A 21,235-nucleotide genomic window follows, 5' to 3' on the forward strand; every position below is an offset into this window, starting at 1 on the left:
TCAGGATTGTGGGATCTACTTTTTAATGCTAGAATGCAGAGATCCTTCAACCAAAGAAAAGCACAAAATAGCATCTAAGAGGTGGAAGCCAGATGAATTAATGGTGACAAGCTAATTACCCACTGCACCTCCCCCATGATTGTGCAATTTATTAATGTATCTTAATAATTACAGCAACATTATCACATAGGTCAGTCAGCTTCCCCACCCCCCTTTTTGAGCAAAAAGCATTGGAGACTTTTACATGAATATAAGCCATGTAAGCATTTAAGACCAGCAGCAACGATCCACCATCAATACCTCCCCCATTCCCCCCTCCTAGGAAGAAAAGCAACCAATCCTGAACTCACTGCTTACTGCTGCTACAACGGGAACAAAACATTTGGGCAACTTGGTAATATATACTTAAAGAGAAAAATGATCTCCTGTAAGTGTACAAATGTAATATAGTATTCAAAGGCAAACTGAATGGGGTGGAAGACTAATCTGAATCAATAGAAATCTGCACTAAGAGGAAACCTGTGCATGTGCTGTTTCAGAAATTAATTATATAAATTCTCCATGAGAAATCTGAAGACAGGAAGAATGGGATATCGGGCAAAAGTCACACACAGAAGCATTAGTGAACAGGGAAAGATCTGTCCCTCCCTAGAAATGTAACCATGAAGTGAGGGGAATATCCTTATGAGCCACATCTGTGTCTGAGGAGGCATGAAAATATAAGGTCAAGCTCTATAACATATTACTGTTACCTTTGAGGAGAGACTCAAAACCCAGAGATGGATTGGGAGTCTTGCTATACAGAGGTATTTCCTTAGAGACAGATGTGAATATTGTAATTACTTTTTGAAGAAACCGTTGTGTCTATGAATCATACCCATGTCTGAACATTTGTCAACATTTAATGAGAAGCAGTTCTCCTTTCCTAAACAAAATCATGCAAAATCACAATTCTCCCTACGATGATTTCCCCTCAGTGACGAAGTTCAACTATTTGAGAACCTAACTATTACTGAAGCCCAAGTCATGAGGAAACCATGGTAGGATGGTGGTAGATTGTGTTTTTGTTTAATGATATAATGCTTGGTTTCTAGATAGTACAACACTTGCAATTTTTTGAAATATTAAGTGGTTTATAAGTGGTAACAAACAAACAAAACTTCTGAGAGATCCAGGGGAATTTACAGGATAATACTCCCTCTCAGCCCAATGTTTTGTCACATGGGTGCTGACAGCTGATTACAGTTGGGTTTTTTTTTTTTTAAGTAAGAAGGAATCAGCTGTGGGTGCAATTTGATGGGGGGATCTTTTTGCCTCAGGGATTCAATAGAGGACAGCATGGACTATTTCAAATCAATAAGTGAAGACAGAAACAAATCCGAAATCCACTTCATGCATGGGATTGTATTTCAGACACATTTATCTTCAGAGACCTTTTCTTCCTTCAAATTATTGGACTTGCTTCTATTGGCGAATTTGGCTGCTGAAGTGCTTTCCCCCTCTTTTTTTTGAAAATTGTTTTAAAGTTAAAAGTGCAAGGAGAAAAGTTCAAACATCAGAAAAGATGAAAACCAGGAAAGATATGTGTGTGTGTAAGAGAGAGAGAGGGAGAGGGAGGAAGAGAGAAACAAAAACACACCAGGCTATAGAAACCAGATTATTGCTGTTGGTAGAGAATTAATGTCCAGTAGTTTATGCCTTTTTGGTGGTACACGAGTACTGGATATATTCCCAGTTTGCATATAATAGCGTGAATCATGAAAGAAAAAGTCTCAAGCTCACGGATGAAATAAACTTAGTTAAATTTCCTTTGGTACAATAATTTAATTTCAGTAAAATGTACAACAGGTTAATTTGGATACAATGATTTAAGCATTTCATCTTGTTGCAAACAAAGCCAGTGAGGCAGAGTGGAAGAAAATTAGATAAGGAATTCAATTTCGATGAAGATAGCAGCAAGAACTGATGAAAGGTACTACTGCACAGGCTGACAAGGGAAAGGATGATAAATTGAATGACTACACAAAGAAGAGGGGTAAATGTTTGGGATAGAAATGAGTATTAGTAGAAAGGCTGGAGATACTATGGGACAGAGATTTTGCTGTACGATATAAGTAATGGAAGAATTAACAGAATTAAACAAGTGCTTTGCCTGAGAAGAGTGAAAACTGGGCAATGATTATGATGTGAAAGAGGGTACATAAAATGTTATTTCCAAGTATACAAGTAAAACATCTATTTACATATGTCTGTTCCAATGTGAGCAATACAGAAACACACACGACAAATACTTCAGTGCATTTGCACTCTTGGCTAGGCACTTAATCTACTCCAGCTGTTTTAGTAAGCAAAATGAGGGGCTAGAATAATGAGAGCTTTGTGTAAACAGTAACTCTGAAGAGGTACCAAACCAGGTCAGGAGCTTCAAGGTAATGAGTTAAAGTAAAAAGAATGTGGGGGTGAAATTGACTTTCATGTTTGTAACTTGCTAAAGGAAATTTAAAAATCAGATCTATGCTCCCTGGTGAGCTAAATACTTAGTTGCCTAGCAATTATCAGGAGGAGGAAGAAAGAAAAATCAAAGTATGACATTTCTAGCAGCAAAGTACATTATGTGTGTGGCTAAGTTTAGGACTTATGTCCATACTTCAAGACCCAAACAAATGGCCACCTTTTCCAAATCATTCATCCATAAAAACATCAGGAAATTGTGCCATTTTGGCCACAATCCAAACAACACAGAACTAGGTGTGCTTAAATCCACCAATCTCAGTGAGTTTAAGAATGTCTAGATTTCTGTTGGATTGTAGCCTATACAGCAATATAGGAGCATAACTATGCTTCATTTAAACAACACAAGCACAACTCCAGGTCAACCAGCTACAAAAAATTAGTAGATATTAGAGTAAATTTCAAGCAGTGAAATCAAGCATAACATTATGTCAAGCAAAATATCTTCAAAGCAGCCCCGATATGTGTAGCACCAATCCCTCCCACGTACTTAGTGTGTAATCAAGGCAAAGAAATACAAAATCTCATTCCAGATAATTCAAGGGGATATTTTCTCGTAACACTTTAATAGTCAAGATTCTAGAGATCTCCAGTATCCATCTTGGAAGACAGCAAGGTGTGTGTTTTTATTTTCATTTGATTGTCTCATTCAGACATAATGCTAAATTATGTTTATCAGATGCCCCCTCCCCTCCTCTGGTGCAGCAGGTGGCGATTGGAAGCTTTCCTTTATTTTCATTTTAAAAAAACTCTAACCAAAATTTAGCGTTATGTCCAAATCCAAACTGTGGCTAAATAAATAAGCTAATATTTACCACTTTAGGATTTGGACTTAAACTGTGGTTAACTGAAAAGAGAAAGGAAATTCCCCCCTCTTCTCCTTAGGGCTGCACTGGAGGAGGGAAAGGAGGAGTCTACAAAGGTCATGCATACAACATTAAATCATAGCTTGGCGTTACATCTGAATCAAACCATTACATTTTCTTTGGTTCAGATATGCAGACACTTCTACCTTGAAAATTCAGTGGGTAAATCAGCCTTGATGATTTTCCACGTGTCAAGTTTTTACTGCTATTGTTGCTGTTCCGTTGTTGCTGTGCTATTCTTTAAATACAAACATCAACTAGAAGTCTGAATTCTAAATTGAAAAATTTAAAGATTCTGAATGTTTCAACAAGAGGGAAATAATAAGTTATTATTGTCTCGTTAAAAGACAAAACGTGTTAGGAAAAATCAGAGACAGGCTTTCATCTGCTTCATACTGGACTTGGTGTCCCCATACTGGCAGTATTGGAGCCAAAAGAACGCAGCTAAGAACCAAGAAGAAGCATTAACATACTTTCAGGAACCTCAGGTTCTGCAGAAGTGCAAAACAAATAATAATTCCAATCCCAAAAAAACTCTCAAAGGTGACAGTCCCCCAACATCCCAATGAGGACCGAGTGTGATCAGTAGTTATCAGGAGCCACAAAATATTAAATATCATTTGGAAAAGAAAAACTAGAATCGGAAGGAGAGAAAGAGATGACCAGCTTGAATTTCATAGTTTATACTATCCTAGAAGAAGGCATGGAAGGGTTGCTGGAAGCCTGAACTTAAGAGGAGTCCTGCTACATCAGACTACAGAATCCCATTTTTCACAGTGACCAACAATATACCTATGGGAAGCCCAGAAACAAGACAAGGGGGACAGTAGGCCCCTCCTCCTGCTGCTGTTACCCAGTGACTGGCATTCAGACACATTATGTCTTGGTATGGCTATATATGGCTAGTAGCCACAGGTAGTCTTATCCTCCATGAATCTGTTTAAGCCCCCTTTTAAAGCTGTCCAGTTTGGTGGCTTCTTGTGAAAGCTAATTTTCTAACTGGACACTGTATGAGCAAGTGTCCATCCCAAACCTCCCGACATTCAGCTTCACTATATGATCCCAGGTTCTGGTGCTATGGAAGAAGAAGAAAATGTACTTCTATACACTTTCTCTGCATCATGTACAATTTAATTCACCCTTTATCATCTGAATTAAATAGCCCCATATTGTGTATATATATATGAGAAGTTGCTTTACCTGCTCCAGAGTCATCTTCTGCAGCTCCTTCTCCCAAGCTGCACGGTTGTCATCCTGGTGGTAGGAAGCAGGCGGAGTGAGTCCACGGAGAATCAGGGGGTCCCGGTCATGGCACAGGGCTGTCAAATGTCCAATATACAACTTCAACTTGCTGCGATTCTGATCAAGGTCTAAAAGGGGCTGGATTACCTAAAATAAAAGAATGCAAGTCAATCATAATCTGACAAATACGTAAGCAAATGGGACATTTACTTAATTATAACATAGAAAACTGGAGGAAAGCTAAGAGGAGTAACCAAATTCTCTCTATGTAAAAATTGCATGGTGGGGTAGGGGAGATGAGAAGATAACGTGTGAATCCAGTCATGAGAAGAGTTGCATATAATTCTGTTTGTTTCACTTGAAAGGGCCCCCCTAAGCAAATTAACAGATTTCAAGAAAAAAGTTTCTCTGCTATACATTTATTTAATTATATCATGTGCTTCCTTCTAAAAGAGCACAGGGATTTGAAAGTAATAATTGGAGAATGGAAAATTGAGAGTGTGAACATTCTGTTGATTACAACCAATTAAACACTGAGGAATAAGAAAGAGAATCTCTAACAACAAAAACAAGGTACAAGGCCTGCATCAGCAATGATTCCCTGTGGTGAAGTTTTAGCTGTCAAAATGTTCACATCCAGGCAAAATCTGTGGTTGCACCTTCTGCTTGTCAGCAGGCATAAGGTATCTTTCCAACCATACCCTCTAACTCTGCTAATGAACATAGAAGTGTGATAATCTCCCAGTCAACAGAAACAGGTGCTGGGACTACTTTCAACATTGTCCTGCATACACAACGGTTCTGGCTCCTTTGCTATGTTTCCAACACTCTTTGAATGGATTAATGGTCCTGCAATAGGAGGAGCTGAAAGCTACAGATTAGTGGTGTCAAAATCCCTTCCCCAGTAAGACTGTAGAACCCTGTTTATAGCACATTAGGATTAACATTTTAGCACTGTAAAAAGAAACAGCATGGAATATTACTTCTGTTACAGGAAATTTAAAATTAAAAAGGCAATGCTGTAAGGGCTACAGGACTGGAAAGATGTTGAGGATGACTTGATAGGCAAAAATATGGAAAGGAAATAAATTTTCATTGACACAATGCTTGTGGTTGGCTGCAGACAATAGTAGTAATATTGGCTATCCTACAAGATTTCTCAAAAACCCCTCAAGTTAGCAGGCCTGCAGTATAACTGATAAGTAAAACTATGTCCCACCCAGCAAGATAAGAACACTACAAAGGAGAAACAATTCATTAGCAACACCATTCTTCTTTAAAGTTCGCTGCAAAATGCAAGTGTGTTTTGTTGTACACCCATTGTTAAAGCTCCTGTAATTTAAAACCCCCCCCCATGGAAGCCCTATATCAGCAGTTCTCAATTTACTTGAGTGCTGGAACTGGTAACTTGAAAGCAATATACGGTGTGGTCTGGTAATGTTTATTTTCTTGTGTTTACAACAGAATGCATTCAAAAAGTCATTCTTATCCCAAGAATCTTTACCATCCCTTCACTATGCACATCAGTTTTTGCCTATCATCCAGGCCCATCTTTTCCCAGTTACAAATGTGTAATTTTTGCATGACACAGGATTTTAAGGAGCCTGACCTCTGAATGGGACAGGGAAGGAAGTGAAAAATCTTCACCCTTCACTCCAGAAATGTATTACATGCCTTTCCCTTTGTTTGAAGCAGCTGATTTACCTCAAACATGATTTAGCACACCTAAAATTCATACAAATGGGTGGCTGACTGGAAAAGTTCTACAGTCATGGGTTTGATAGTTGTATAATTCTTTTTACCAGTTCTAAATTCTAAAAAGCATACATCAGATTAGGGCTGGGACCAGTGTTGGCCCCTCTTGGGTTGATATAAAATTTAGAATTCACTTTTAAAATAGGGAAACAAAGGTCAAGAATGTAGAACTAGGATGAAGCATTGTTTGGTTGAGAACACAGTATTCTTTCCACAGAGATACCTATAAAAGATTATGTATGTTAAGGCTGCATGTTCCAGTACAGTAGACATGTCTCCTGGTCATCTTTAGGTAGAAAGGAAACTGTAACAGTATCCTTTGAAATAGTAGCATTATCATTATCCAACTGAATATGAATACTTGCTGAACTAATTCCTTTCTGATGCCACTCTGTACTGTATAATGTTAGTCCTGTATGATGATACTGACCCCTTTTCCTTTAGTATAAACTATCTAAATTATGGGAACAGGACCCATTAAGTTGGAAACAAGATCATTTTATTCATGGATAAGCCATTTGCTGAAAGCATCCTAATTTGATTACTGCTGCTTATTTTGTAAAGGGCTGATCCTGCCCTCTTGGAGAATAGTAAAGCTCACAGAAGAGTTCATTTCTTTCCCTTGGGATGCATTAACTCCACCAGTAAGTACCGTGCTTATCTCTATGTTTCTCCCACATCTAATTTGAGCTGGCCACTTAGCAAGAGTCACAGTGCTTCCCGCAATTGCAGAGCTTATCTTAAGAGGATGCAAAAAAGCACCTGCCAAGCAGAAAGGCAGAGCTGGACAGGACTGATGAGCTGGGTTGCAAGACTCTGTGCAACCTGAATGCTTTCTAGAGCTTATCCAAGGTATGGGAATATTTTCTAAAACAGCCTTTCTTTATTAACAAGAGATGTTCTGCCCATCCCTGTCTTTGCCCAAGCTAGTGGTATTCATTCAATGTCCAGTTTAACACATTTAAAGAACAATAAAACCTGTCAAACATGACATAATAAGTGCATTTGAAAATATCGGCACGATGTACCGAGTGAATTTATTTAAAAACCATAAACAGAAGTTGGCTCAATACAAAATGGTTATTTTCATTTCAACGCTGAATACTGGGCCAACTAGTAGTATTTATTAACCCTATTAAAATGCAGGTTGGATTGAGGAACAAAAATTTCACTTTGACTAACTTCCATAAGAAAAAAGATCGCTCAAATACACTACAAGAATAAAAACAATACAGTTAAAGACTAAGACTAATTAAAAGCACGTGACCAGATATTTCTTTGTACCCCAAAGAGTGAGCAAAACTTCTACAGGAGTGTCAGTCATGGCAACAATAAAGTCCCCATGGCAATCTGGAATGCTTCAGGCATCATAAGCTTCTGACAGCAGACTATCTTAATAGGTCTAACCACCCCCAAAGAGGAAAATGGGTGCTGAAAGTCAAAACCTCAATATGAAGTGGTCTGACCACCACTTGATGAAAAATCCCCTACAATCAAACCCACATTTCTGCCTAGTCAACACATAGTTTTGGTTGTGCCAATTGCATTTTGTTATAGCCTGATGGCTTTTGTGGCAGTCAAAATCCTACACTGTCTCAAACCAGGAAACCTTGATGTGAATATTGAGGTTCCCAAGACAGCAAGCCAGGGTTCCCTCAACTCCAAATCTGAGACAGTCTCCATCAACCCAGGCAGATAAACTGTCAAAACAGAATATCAACAGAATCCCAATCTGTCCCTTGTGTGCCAGCACCTGGTACAAACAGTCAAAATGTGGGCTGGACTGGGCATGGATCCTGGGAAAGGAATCTCTAATAGCTATATTGATTCTCCCTATTCACAGGGGGAAAGGAAAACACAAGAACATCCTTAAAAACTATGATCAATTTCCATTGCAAGTTCTGAATCTTTTGGAAGAATCCACTGCAGAACCTCAACAAGAGGTTCAAAACCAACAACAGTCACTTCCCCAGATGACTTTTCCTCCCTGCCCATAACGTTTCAACAGAAACCACTGTAAGGAATTTTGGCTGCATTGACAGTCCCATCTCTTCTGGTTTCATTTCTGCCAGAGTCAATCAGGAAATCATATTTATAAAGCAAATTCTTTCTGAAATTTTAATACACCATGAACAAATCCCATGGATTAATGATTTCCAGAGCTCACCGCCTTCACCTTGGGAACTAGCCAAACTTTGGGGGAGAAAAAAAAAAAACCTGGGGAAAGATACAAAAGAATGAACACTGCTTTCTCTATTGACACTCCCAGAAACAGCTTCCAAAGAGACTATGAAAAAGCTTGCATTATATCATCACATTTTTTTTAAAAAAAGAATGTGAATTAATGTACTCTTCTATAGATATCTGTCCACATCACAGAACTGCCACAACTGGCAGTCTACTTACAAAATGTTTCTGATCTTCACAACCAAATTCAGAACAGTGGAACAATGTTTTATGACTGAGATGCTTTGATGAAGATGGAAAACTGAATGTGCACTTGGCTGAATTCAGACACCATAATTTTAAAGAATTTCCAAGATGACTGAAATTTAAACTGGGACTAGAACAAGACTACTATTACCGTGCCCCCTGCCTTTTGCTCCACTTCTCTGAAAGTGGCCTGATCTCAAAAGTGGTTTGGCACCTGCCTAAGTGAAGCAAAAGAGAACTGCCCTATACAGACTGAAGGGCAGATCATGGGAACATAATGTTTTTTATGTGTCAACATTTTCTCCACTGTCAAAATGTTTTGGAAACTGGCAGTAAACTAATATGGCTTTTAAACAAAGTCATTTTTGGATATGAGTGCAGGAGAGGAATCTCTTGATGACAGTAATGAGGTGGCTTCATATTGTTCAATGTGTTATGAACCACAAAGTCTGGGACTCAGTTCTTCTAAGATGTGTCAGATACTGTGTTAAAGCCTTTTTTCTGTGTTAGCGATAGTTTAAACATTTTTTTAAACAAAACCACAGAGTGAGGATGGACATATTAAGGTATGTGAAGGTATACAACCACCACTTCTCCCTAGTGAATTTAGGGAGTGAAATGGAATTAATTTCAAAGTCTTTGGCAAGATCCTCATTTTGATGTCAGAAGGCTGAAGCCTTGAGCATGGCACATCTCCAGGTAAATTTTCATGATGATGCCTTTTAGTAATCCAATAGACTGCATTTTCAGTTTTATTCATGCATGCACATGAAAGCTCATACCAATAACAAGCTTAGTTGGTCTCCAAGGTGCTACTGGAAGGAACTGTTTTATTTTGTTTCGACTATGGCAGACCAACACGGTTACCTACCTGTAACTTGTCCTTGAGTGATAGACATAATTCAATTAAAAAAACCAAAACCCTTTTTACTTAACACATTGTGTTAAGGGCTTTTCATGTTCATTCAGACGTCAAAGTGCCAGGAAATTTTAGTTGACTGTAACTAAATGAGCATTATTACATAAAAGGTAAATTCTGATTTTTTTGAATGGTGGTACCAAGCCTAAGTGGTTGGTAAGGAGAATGAGGTTGGGGGGACTTGTTGAGGGGAGCAAGAGGCTTCTGTGTGGTTGATGGTGAAAAAGTTGGAAGAATGAAGGCCCTAAGTAGGAATATAACTAGGCATAAGAGGGAGGAGGGCAAGGGCCTAGGCAAGGAACACTTGGGACATGAGTTACCCACATGGAGTATAACAAAAATGGTAACCACAAAGAGAGATGACAGGATTGAACAGCAACCCCCAGATGGGCCTCTGCAGGACCTAAGAGCTAAGGGGTTTCTTACTAGTACAGGCTCAGCCGTTCAATATCAGCTGGTACTTCCTCCTGAAATAGGAAGTACATCAGGAACTATTATGGTAAGGTTTGACTTGACTCCTATGGTGTATACATTTATCTCTGGACTGAAGATACAGCATCATGGTTTATTAACTACTTGCAGCCACAGGTAAGGAAGCTCACCTTGGGTGTCCCAGGCAGACGGAGCAAGTCCTTTCTACTATAGAGCATTTGACCTGATCTGTCCTAGTGAGTGACTACAGCAAGGCACTGGAAAGCTGACCAAATACAAGGGCCCATTGACAAAACTCTTTGTACAAACAATACACATCGCAAAGGCACAACACATGTTGTATAGTATACGAAAGATCTAAAGATTTCAACTTTCACACTTCAATAATGGATCCAATGTTCCATCTTCTCTCTTGTCCATTCCAATATTCATATTCTCTTCCTTTTTCTTGCATCCTCATGTCCTACCCTTTGCCTCTCTTATTAAGATTTCAAATGTAAGAGTTATACCACAGCAAATAAGTTGCAAACAACCACTAAAGCCCCAGTGATGTCATTACCCTTTTATCTGTTGTGTCAGTTCTTGTCTTCCAAAGTAACAGGAGTGAACACTTTGTTGACAGAGAAGCACATATGTTTCCTCAATTTTATCCTCTTTGTACTTGCAGTGTTTAAATGGAAGTTCCTTTAATCAACATCTGCCACAGTATTTTCGTTTTACCATGTAAATGAGTCTGAACTGCTCCTGCCTTCTAAGCTAATTCCACTTCCCCCTCATTAACTTACCTCTCAGCTCACCCAGCTCCCTGGCATTCTTCAGCATGATACTTACTCTTCACCATCATGTTGAATAGTTTTAACACCATACACAAACACAAAGACATGGCAAAGAAAGACTCCAAAGGGGCGTGAGATCACTAATGAGCATGAATTAAATCATTCCCCCCTCCCAAATAAAGGGAGTGCCAATTCAACTCCCAGGTTGTAAAATTAAAACTTTGGCCCTATCACAATTGCTGTGGGTTTCCTACATAATTGACTTAGAACAAAGGATCTGATCAATGCAACAATATATTTAACAAGACAATAAATCAGGCAGAATGCAGAAAAGTTGGAAAGCTATTTCTTCCCTTAAGTTACTATTAATCTTCTCCAAATCCTCATTTGCTTTATCAAACATTGTAGGTAACTGGGGGCACCCAACAATCTTGCAGCAATATCAGCAGCATGGTTCATCGTGCTCAAATCCTGCAGAAAAGTGATTTGAGTGATTTGTTACTTTTAAAAAGAGAACCTCTGGATTGTTTTGCTTTATAGCAAAAGTTTTTTCTAATTGTAAATATTAGCTACCATGGTTAAACTGTACTGCTAAAGTATAATGGCGACATTCCCTCTTACAACATGAATCATGCTGCTGCTTGCATATAAATCCAATCACATGCTCTGGGAGTGTATTCTCACAACGACACAAAACAGTAACAAGTTAACAGATTAAAAAAAAATAAAAAATACAAATAAGTAGGAAAACATTTACATGCAGAGGCCACATTAGAAAGGGAAAGGAAAGACACCCAAACCTCATGAATCACACAGAAGCAAGATGCAAGAGTGACCATGGGAAACTTTTCTACTGGTAAAGAAAGCTGATTCTCACCGTTCTGAACAAAATGGCTGAACTAAGAGCATCTGATTGGCTATGCCCAAATACCCTCCTCCTCATCCTATTGGTTGAGAGAAGACAAGGGGGAAAAGCCCCAGAGCAGCATGGGAATGAAATAAAGACTCGATTAGTATTTAAACCACACAAAAGAAAAACGTTCTAGTGGGAGAAAAAATAGCCACTAATTCCTTGTATCTTCTACTCTGCTATCTTCAAATACCCTGAATCACGGTAAGTATTCTTAGGTGATTTAGTTAATTTCTGAACATTAAAATATGCTGAAGGCACATCTGACTGGTAATTGTGGCTGAACTTCTCTACATGTGACAGTTTGCCTTCATCTCATATGATCACTACCTTCTGCTGCAATCATATTTCACGTGAAGGAAATGCCCCTTCGCCTCCTTTCAGTGTGCAAAAGAAATATCCTTTTATTCCCCAGGAAAGTCAGAACTGCAGAGCATTGTTTTAATCTGCAACATCAATGCTGCTCCATCATGAGAAATGTTATGTCTGACATCTCCAAACAGTAGCTTGAAAGTTTCCAACTACTGATAGCCTCAAATGGCTTTCAGGCCGGACTCTCAGTTCCCTACTGCAGGTTTGAGAAACGCGTCCCCTTGGCAAATAAATAAATAAAGCAGAATACAATGATTCCTTTGGTGGCTGTACTTTGAAATAAATACCTTCTTAAATATCTTAAGGGCTGTCACATGGAAGATGGAGCAAGCTTGTTTTCCTCTGCTGCAGAGGTTAGGACCTGAACCATGAACCAATGGATTCAAGTTATAAGAAAGGCGATTCTGACTAAATGTTAGGAAGAAATTTCTGACAGTAAGAGCTGTTCAATAATGGAATGGACTCCCTCGGAAGGTGGTGGACTCTCCTTCCCTGGAGGTTTTTAAACAGAGGTTGGATGGCCACCTGCCTGGGATGCTTTAGTTGTGATTCCTGCATTGCAGGGGGTTGGACTAGATGACCCTTGGATTCTAATTTTAAAGCTTAGCATGATAGAAAGTGGTGGAGAGAAAAATTAAGAGTGACCCTTCCTTCATTTTTTTCCTTTGTGTCCTTCAAAGGAAAGCACACACAACATACCAAGCCTCCCTAAGCTCCCCTCCCCTTTAATATCACCTTTGGAAGTGGCTGAAGTATAATTTTTGCATCAGTGGGCAATTTCAAGCATTTTTCAACACACTTACATTTTTCCTTTCTCCCCCTAATCATTGCACAACATAGTCATACTTTTATATAAATGGGATGCCTCTGTGCTGGTTTTAGAATTACAAGAGGGTGCAGATGTGTGAGGTATTCACTTTATCAAGCTAGATGGTAACCAGATAAGGTTTATTATTATTTTTAACTAAGTTAGTGAATGCTGCAGTACTGGCGAGAGCTTTCTAGTTAGGAGGTCCTCTTGCACTGAATATGGGTTTTGCTAAGCATCTTGTTAGTTTCCAAGCACGTCTCAGTTCAGCCAGCGACATCTGAAGTTAAATTGTGCATAGGAAATGGTAAATTGATTCTCTTTTAGGACAAGCTTCATTGAGCATGTACAGGAACAGCCTATGATCATTTAGCGCACAGGCTGGGATTTCCTCGCATGGATGCAGCCACCCTTACAAACAAGCAATAAGGCCACAGATTTGAGGTCTCCATAGAAAGAAGCAATCTGAAATAACTGTTCACTTGAGTTATACTAAGAATGATATGCCACCAAACCTCTGCTAGACCAGTCCTTCTGAAATAATGAAATCTAATGATTTGCTAACAGGAATTCCAATTTAATACCAGAGCAAGGAAATCCATGTCATAAATCAGAACAAGCTAATTCTTTTAATTCCCTTTTGGAAAAGCTGCTTCTGGTCCTAGATATACAAATCAGTACACACCAGTAAAGCATCACTGTAAAAAGAAAAAGAGCAGGGTTCTTACCTGATCTGGGGAGGGTTTATGGTTAGTTTGGTTGGAATGAGATGACGATTTGAGGTGATCATCCTCATAGTTATCTGCCATCAATTTCATGCGATTTTGAGTCTGCAAAAGAGACATAAGAATACTGAGTTTTCAGGGTTTTATTTATAAAAGAGATTTACACAATGTATTGAATATAACAAGAGAACTGGAGTATAAATTTCCTATTATATACAGATAATCATATGAAATAATATCTAATTCCAATTTCAAGTGATTTCGGACACGACTGGCCCGTACGGACAGGGGTACCTTTACCTTTTTTAAGGGAAAAACCATTTTTGTATGGACAAGCCATTTGACATATCTGCTAAAAGCAAATCACTGATAAAAAATTAAACTATAAGAATATGGTAAGTATATGAGCATATGGAGATGTATCCCTTTTTGTAGGCCTTGTGCCAAGTCACCAAGATGTTAAGACTTTTAAAAGGCATTTGAAATGTATGTAAGGCCAGAAGAAGCCCTGGAGGGTGAATGACTTGGCAAAGAGGAAGCAAAATGGAAAGGGCAGCTAATAAGGACAAGAGGCTGCTAACAGGCCAGAACCCCCCAAGTGGGAGGAATAAAGTCAAGGGTTTTCTGACAGGAAGTGTTTGTTTGTTGGGTGGAGGGACAGTAGTTGAATGTGGGGGCGGAATGAAGCTGAAGAACCACCAAATCCTAGGACTAAGATCTGATAGCAGTAAGTAAAGATGCCACATCTAAATGCCAGTTGCTAGAGAGTGCTGTTGAACTCAGGTGCGCACGTGGGGGTGGGGAAGGAAGTGGCTAACTGGATGCGGGAGGGGGCTGAATGTTTTCCAGCATCTGCCCACATTCCCTATTCACCCTGGCGAGTCCCAGGGCTTCTATCTCCACTTTGGGCAGCATGACAAAGTGGCAGCCGTGAGCCAGTCGGGGCGGCACTGCCTGCGTGTCCCTGGCATGGTGGCACCAGGATGCAGCAGCAGCACCGGAGTGTGGAGAGGAGGAAAAGGCGGCTACCCTCGGCTGTGCTCCTAGCCACTGGACGCTGAGCTGGGCAGGCTGGAGTCTGTGTGCAGTGCGAGTGCCCCAATACCCCACTCAGGAATGCAGCACCCACACTGCCTCATCTGGACCTCACTTGGGGTTGGGCTTGGGATGGGGAGAGGGAGGGAAGGCAAGGGGGCAGGAAGGTCAACCTGCCCAGCATACTTCTCTCCCTCCAAACACCGCCTCTCTGCGCGCTGGGGGAAAGTCGCCACCTTCCTAGTCTACCTATTCCGGAGTCACTTACATCCCAAGGAGTCACCAAACTCCCAGCAGAGGAAAAGGAAGGGAAGGAAGCAGCGGCAGTCACTGCTGGGGCCAAGCCACTCGCTCAAAACGGAACTGTGCACTCAAATCGGAGCATGTTCGGCTTCCCCAAAAAAGTTTGAAAACCGGAACACTCATTTCCGGGTTTGAAGTGTTTGGGTTCCAAGTAGTTTGAGAACTAAGCTGTTTGAAAACCGAGGTACCACTGTATGCGTCTATTGTGAAGTTTCCAGGAGTCTAACATAGTAATCATCAGAAGTGATGTGTTCTTTTGATCTTGAATTACAGCTTGTTGCATCACCAGCCACTTAACCATTGTGAAATAAAAACAGCACTGTGATAAACATTCTCAGACTTCGGTCCTTGTTTACAGAGCTGGAAAAAACACCTGCCCTACCTTTTGCCTTAAACTCTTAGATGTGGTGGTATAATGTCCAAAATCACACACCACACATCTCCAAAGGGGTTAGCTATGAGCAAGTCTTTTAAAACAGATGCAGCTGGGGAAAAGACCAAGCGACTTTACATTAAATGTAGGAATGTGATATTTCACGCTCTTGCAAAATATGTGACTGGAATGGTGATGTGGGAAATAATTCTGGCCATCATTGTTTAGAAAACTGTTCAAGAGGGCTCCAGAACACTATAAGGAAACATGAGAACTATTTTACTGGAAGTCCCAACTTGTGGCATGACACAAACATCAAGTAATTTCAGTCTCCAAACCTAGAATCCAAAGGCTGACACACAAATATATTTATAAACAAAGGAAAGAAGCAATATATAACTTTGAATGGAGTATTTGCTGTTTTATTAATTTATGCTAACCGGTCAATAATAACGTTACAATGGAAAATAAAAGTTACAAGGATACCTAAAATTCGTGATTGTTTTGAGAAACCAGATGTTACTTATTTTTATAAACTGTACTGTGCCATCTCAGACAGCAACCCCCTAGATCTCCAGGAGGAGAGAGACCACTCAATGCATTTTTCCAAGCAATTTCTCATCCAGTCAATCAGGACAGTATTATTTGCCACAATGTGCACAAACTGTCTTATTCCAGACCAACACCCAGCAATAATCCACAGCACACACACTTTAAAACACTTTCCTCAAGTTTACTCTGACTAGTGACCCTGGAATATTCAGAATTCATTCAGGATGCTTTCATCGTCTCACATTGCTCCTGCTGTTCTGTTCCGAGAGACAGGAGCTTAGCCAACACACCACTTTAGAGACTGGATGGGAAGCAGCAGAAGGAGCAGGGGCAGAGAACCATGATAAGATGATTTGGTTTCTACACTGTGGAAAAAATGACTTCATTTTTTTTGCAGGGCAGCACGCCTTACTCCCTTTCTGCCTCCACTCAGCCTCTAACATTGCTTGCTTCCCCCTAACCCTTCTTAACCTGTTTATTCTCCCTCCCAGTCTCTACCCTCACTATTTCTATCTCCTTCACCCCTTGTGGACTTCTTCTCCCTATGTATCAAGCCTGTCTATGTGCCACCTGTGTTTTGCCTACTGTGACCATAGCTCCACCTGCTGTTAGATGCCTTGCCCTGCCCTTCACCCTAGCAGCAGCAGTGGGCAGCTGCTACCACTGCCTATGTTTTATAGCAGGATAAGTCTTTGTTGGTTTTTCTTTCATATGCACATACACATTTTAAACCTTGTAAAATTGCTAGGATGTTTTCTTGTCTTCTTTTTTTAAATAAACTGCTGAAGTAAGGATCTCTAAAAGACACATGGCAAGAAGATCTAAACAAAACTAAAATTAATGATGTGTCAGTAAAGTTGTCTATAATTTCAATTTCCTCATCTGGATTTTCTAGCACTAAGTAAATTACTTTAATGAAAATAGGCAATTTGGATCGAAAACATGAGTTATTCTGCCAACTATACTGAAAAGTACAAGCTCAACTCTCAGGTAGAAGTTATAAGATACAGTTCAGCTGTCAAACATACTTCAGTGATAGGCAGCATATACAAAAATATGGGCCATTGCTGCAGCTACACTGCCGTGTATCTAAATTTACATCTAATATGAGGTAAAGCAATAATGTAAGAAGAGAACAAAAAATTATAGTAATTGCTTAATAGGCACCTAAGGAATATCATCTGTGCTAAGGTACTGAAGGGAGCTGGGGAATTCATGATTAAAATATATAAATCTCAGTTCAATTACACCTCCACTGGATAGTTTATTTATTTATTTCTATTTATTTATTTGAAGTACTTACAGGCTGCCTTACAAGGCAAATCCTCCATAACGCAGCTTACGAAATATAATTAGCTTCATATACATACTAGGAACATTGTGCTTCCAAATTATGTACAATACAATTTATGTACAAGGCTTTTAGTTTTCACCCATCCAGGTGTGGACTTTGGTAATATAGTGCCCTAAGCAAGAACAAACGTTTCGTGCCCCCCTCCAAATATTTCTTAGTTTTGGTACAGGTGCTTTTTAAATGGATCTTCTCAGTAGGTACCCATAGAAACATAGGGTATTAAAAAAAAATATTAGTAGTAGTATTTTGCACTCCCTTGGCTCGGTGCCCGGGGGCGAGGATCACCTGCACCACCCTAAATCAGGTGCTGCACCCATCACCCTGTGATCCATTCTGGCATGCCTATCCACCAAAGCTGTTTCCAGCCTATATACCAATTTCCCTAACCCTGGTTTTGTCTCATCAACAACAGATGTTAACTAGCCGAACAGGGACTATCAGCTGGAACTGCCTCTAGGCCTGATGGAAGAGTGCTGGATGTTCCTTCCTCTGCACAGTTTGGAACAAGCCACTTCAAACACAGTTTATCATCCACGCAGCTGATGAGCTATGTGTGGACTGGACTGTCCCAAGAACCTAGGGCTCATCCAGACTTTCTTTGGTGCTGAGCTTTCCAGGCAACTTTAAAACCTGGAGATGTCTAGAAAAATGGCACAAAAGGAAGCCTGGATGAGCCCTTAAGTTTTGCTTCTTGTGACTACAAAAACAGTGGGTTTATTAAATACCTTACAGGCAAAATACATGTACATTTGGTTCAGCGCACCACAAGTTTGGTTTAGGTCAAGATTTACCATCCATTTGTAAAATAAAGGTAAAGGGACCCCTGACCATTAGGTCCAGTCGTGACAGACTCTGGGGTTGTGGCGCTCATCTCGCTTTATTGGCCGAGGGAGCCGGCGTACAGCTTCCGGGTCATGTGGCCAGCATGACTAAGCCGCTTCTGACGAACCAGAGCAGCGCACAGAAACGCCGTTTACCTTTCCGCTGGAGCGATCCCTATTTATCTACTTGCACTTTGGCGTGCTTTCAAACTGCTAGGTTGGCAGGAGCTGGGACCGAGCAACGGGAGCTCACCCCGTCACGGGGATTCAAACCGCCGACCTGATCGGCCAGTCCTAGGCTCTGTGGTTTAACCCACAGCGCCACCCGCGTCCCTAATATTTGTAAAATAGAATCACATTAACCAACATTCCAGTTCATGGAAGTTATGAAGGGTTTCATTCCAGTTTTGCAAACTTGAAAAGTGCAGTTTAAACGTCCAATAGTTGAAGCTTCAAGGGCAGTCTAGTTTCTCTAATGGCAATGTCATTAGCAACACTGGACAAAGTAATAGTTTCTCAAAGGCAATGTGAAAAGAAGTTTATCATAAAAGCTCAATAAAGTGGTTTCAAACAATTACAATTTTACATCACCACTTCTATTGCACCAAAAAAGATGGTGCCTGGCTCTCCTTTCATCTATTTGTGGGTGAATTATTCAGATTCCAGTAAGAGGGCACACACACACTGCCATCTCATTGTGTTGACAACAACTGCAGCTTTACAACCTTCTTTTAGGCAGCTAGGAATTCTTTCAGTAGCTATTGAACTGCCTGAAATGGCAGCAAATCTAAGGTGCTCAACACTCACAGATTCACCAGAGCTTTTGTTTGTGTGTGTTACCATACAACCCAGAAATCTGCTTGCACCTTCAAAGGGTTATATGTAGGCTGAAAATACTATCATCCCCCTCCCAGCCCGCCATCCCAATTCTAGGAACTGTTCCTAGGAAGGGAAAAAAATGCTTACCAATAGATGTAAATTCCTGGATTCTAAAGTGATGGGGACTGCTCAGTGTCAGCTTAACACAGGCTGTCTGCAAGAGCCTAGGAACAGTTCTGGGTGCACACATGAATGCGCCTGTCTGCATCATATAAACACTGCTGATAGCAACATTATTTAAAGAAACAAAACTATTTGAGCCTGCTATTACTTTTGGCAGAGTAATAATCAAAGTTGGCTGGAGGAGGAGGAGGAGGAGGAGGAGGAGGAGGAGGAGGAGGAGGAGTACAGTCCTCCCTCACTTCTTCCCTTAGCATTGCCAAGTGCCTTCACAATATTTTTCTGGAGTAACACAGTAAACCTAATTTCTGGAGTAGCAAGCAAGGCAGCGGCAGCCATATTAAATTGGTTGCTTACAGATCTACCTTAGAAAGACAACTAGTGATGGTCTTGTGTGCAGAGTGAGCACAGTTTTCACTGTCTTCACTGTGCTTTTGACTCATGTATTTATCAGTGATTCAGAATCATGATATCATTCACACCAGTCTCCCAAATACTTCAGGTGGGCTGTCCACTTTTTTCAAAAAAGCACCTATTGCAATTTTATTGTGTTTCACATTTGCTTGGTACATAAAACACACACACACACAAGCTTTTTACACCACAACTTTTACAAATATACAGCATGCACAGCCAGCTTCTGCCTCAAACACATAGGAACAGGTTTCCCTAAGCTGGATCTGAGTAGACACAGTTGCACATGACAAGTAGCCTTCAACAGTGGCTTTACAACTTGGAAGTACATATGCTTGCACATGTCCTGAAATTTTAAAGGTATTTTCTTAATGTTGCTAGTTCTTGCTGCTTAACACAAGGCTGAACAACACACACACACGACACTAACTGGCAGATAATTCCTCTTTTCATACATTTACTGAGGGAAGGCTACAAACAAAATAGCTTAGCTAAATTACACCAGGGATGAGGAACCTATGGCCCTCCAGATGTTGTTCAACTACAACTCCCATCATCTTGGACCACTGGCTGTGCTGGCTGGGCTTGATGGGAGTTGGGGTCCAACAGCCTCTCCACTCCTCATCTATACTATTAACATATCTTGTTCATTGGCTGAGTGTCCATTTACATGGTGACCGTATATATAGTCACACAAAGAGGCACAGATAATTCCCGGCCACCTTCTCTGTCACTTGTATATAATAAAAGGGTTACTATACAATTTGAACAGTAGATGACTAGTAAATGTCTTGTAGACATTTGTACTGGTAAATGACTTTCATTTAGTGCCAATCTCTTATTTATTCCATACCAGTTAATTGTCTGTAACATTTTGTGGAGAGGATATGTGGTCTTTTGAAAGTCACTTGTTCTCAGGCATTCCCTTCATCCTTACCCACCTCTTTCCTGAATACATATCTTAGTTTGAGAGGGAAGCAAGGGGAAGGCTATTACAGTATACCTAAGAAACATTGCCCCCTTCCTAATGCCCATCATTACCATAGGTAGGGCAAAAGAAAAATCCCCATATAGAGGATATAGAGCCTGAGGCAAGCTACAAATTTTATCTTCCAGTCCAAATTGTGTCCCAGATTTTCCTTATTTTATTCTGTTGCACAGTTATGATTGAGAGCCATCCCAATTTGGATTAAATTTCTTAGTGTGACACTCAGGTGTGATGGAACCCTTGGAACTGGCTTTTATATAACACTGACAGCATATACAAGCAAAGGACATGGAAAATAGTGTTGAAGCATTCTCTGATTAGAACTGCCCACTGTATCTGGTGCGTGTGTGTGGTGAACAACCTCCCCTGAACAAGAGAAACCTAAATCATTTACCGTACTCAGCCTTATGTCTTATGTCCTTGATGATAGTGTCATTCTAAGGCCAGCAAGCCAGCTGAAGGAGTATCACAAATCATAGACAGAAGCAAAAGAAGAGGTAGGAATGAAGGAGCTAACAGAAAAAGGCCAGAAGTCTTGGCTGATTTACTAGTAACTGGGGGTCCTGAGAAGGATCAGGAAAGCCAAAAGTTTATAAAATCCCCACAGAATCATAAAAGGCAGAAGACCTATAATGGGAAGGACGTCA

At 40.3% G+C, this 21,235-nt stretch overlaps 1 protein-coding gene across 12 annotated transcripts in view; it reads right to left on the reverse strand.

The window, feature by feature from the left end:
• ERC1 (ELKS/RAB6-interacting/CAST family member 1) overlaps window positions 1-21,235 on the reverse strand; it is a 158,653-nt gene that overhangs the window by 8,515 nt on the left and 128,903 nt on the right. For 9 of the 12 annotated variants that reach the window (XM_081878821.1, XM_081878827.1, XM_081878817.1 and 6 more), the window contains 2 exons: window positions 13,753-13,854; window positions 4,578-4,766 (listed from right to left, as the gene is read on the reverse strand). In XM_081878821.1, the coding sequence (XP_081734947.1) occupies window positions 4,578-4,766; window positions 13,753-13,854 (291 nt within the window). Of the gene's footprint in view, window positions 1-4,577; window positions 4,767-11,811; window positions 11,879-13,752; window positions 13,855-21,235 lie in introns of those variants that run through there. The other 3 variants (XM_081878819.1, XM_081878820.1, XM_081878828.1) reach the window with 1 other exon arrangement.

Source organism: Podarcis erhardii (genome assembly GCF_964252035.2).
Source record: "Podarcis erhardii genome assembly, chromosome: 10".
In the NCBI taxonomy this organism is placed as follows: domain Eukaryota; kingdom Metazoa; phylum Chordata; class Lepidosauria; order Squamata; family Lacertidae; genus Podarcis; species Podarcis erhardii.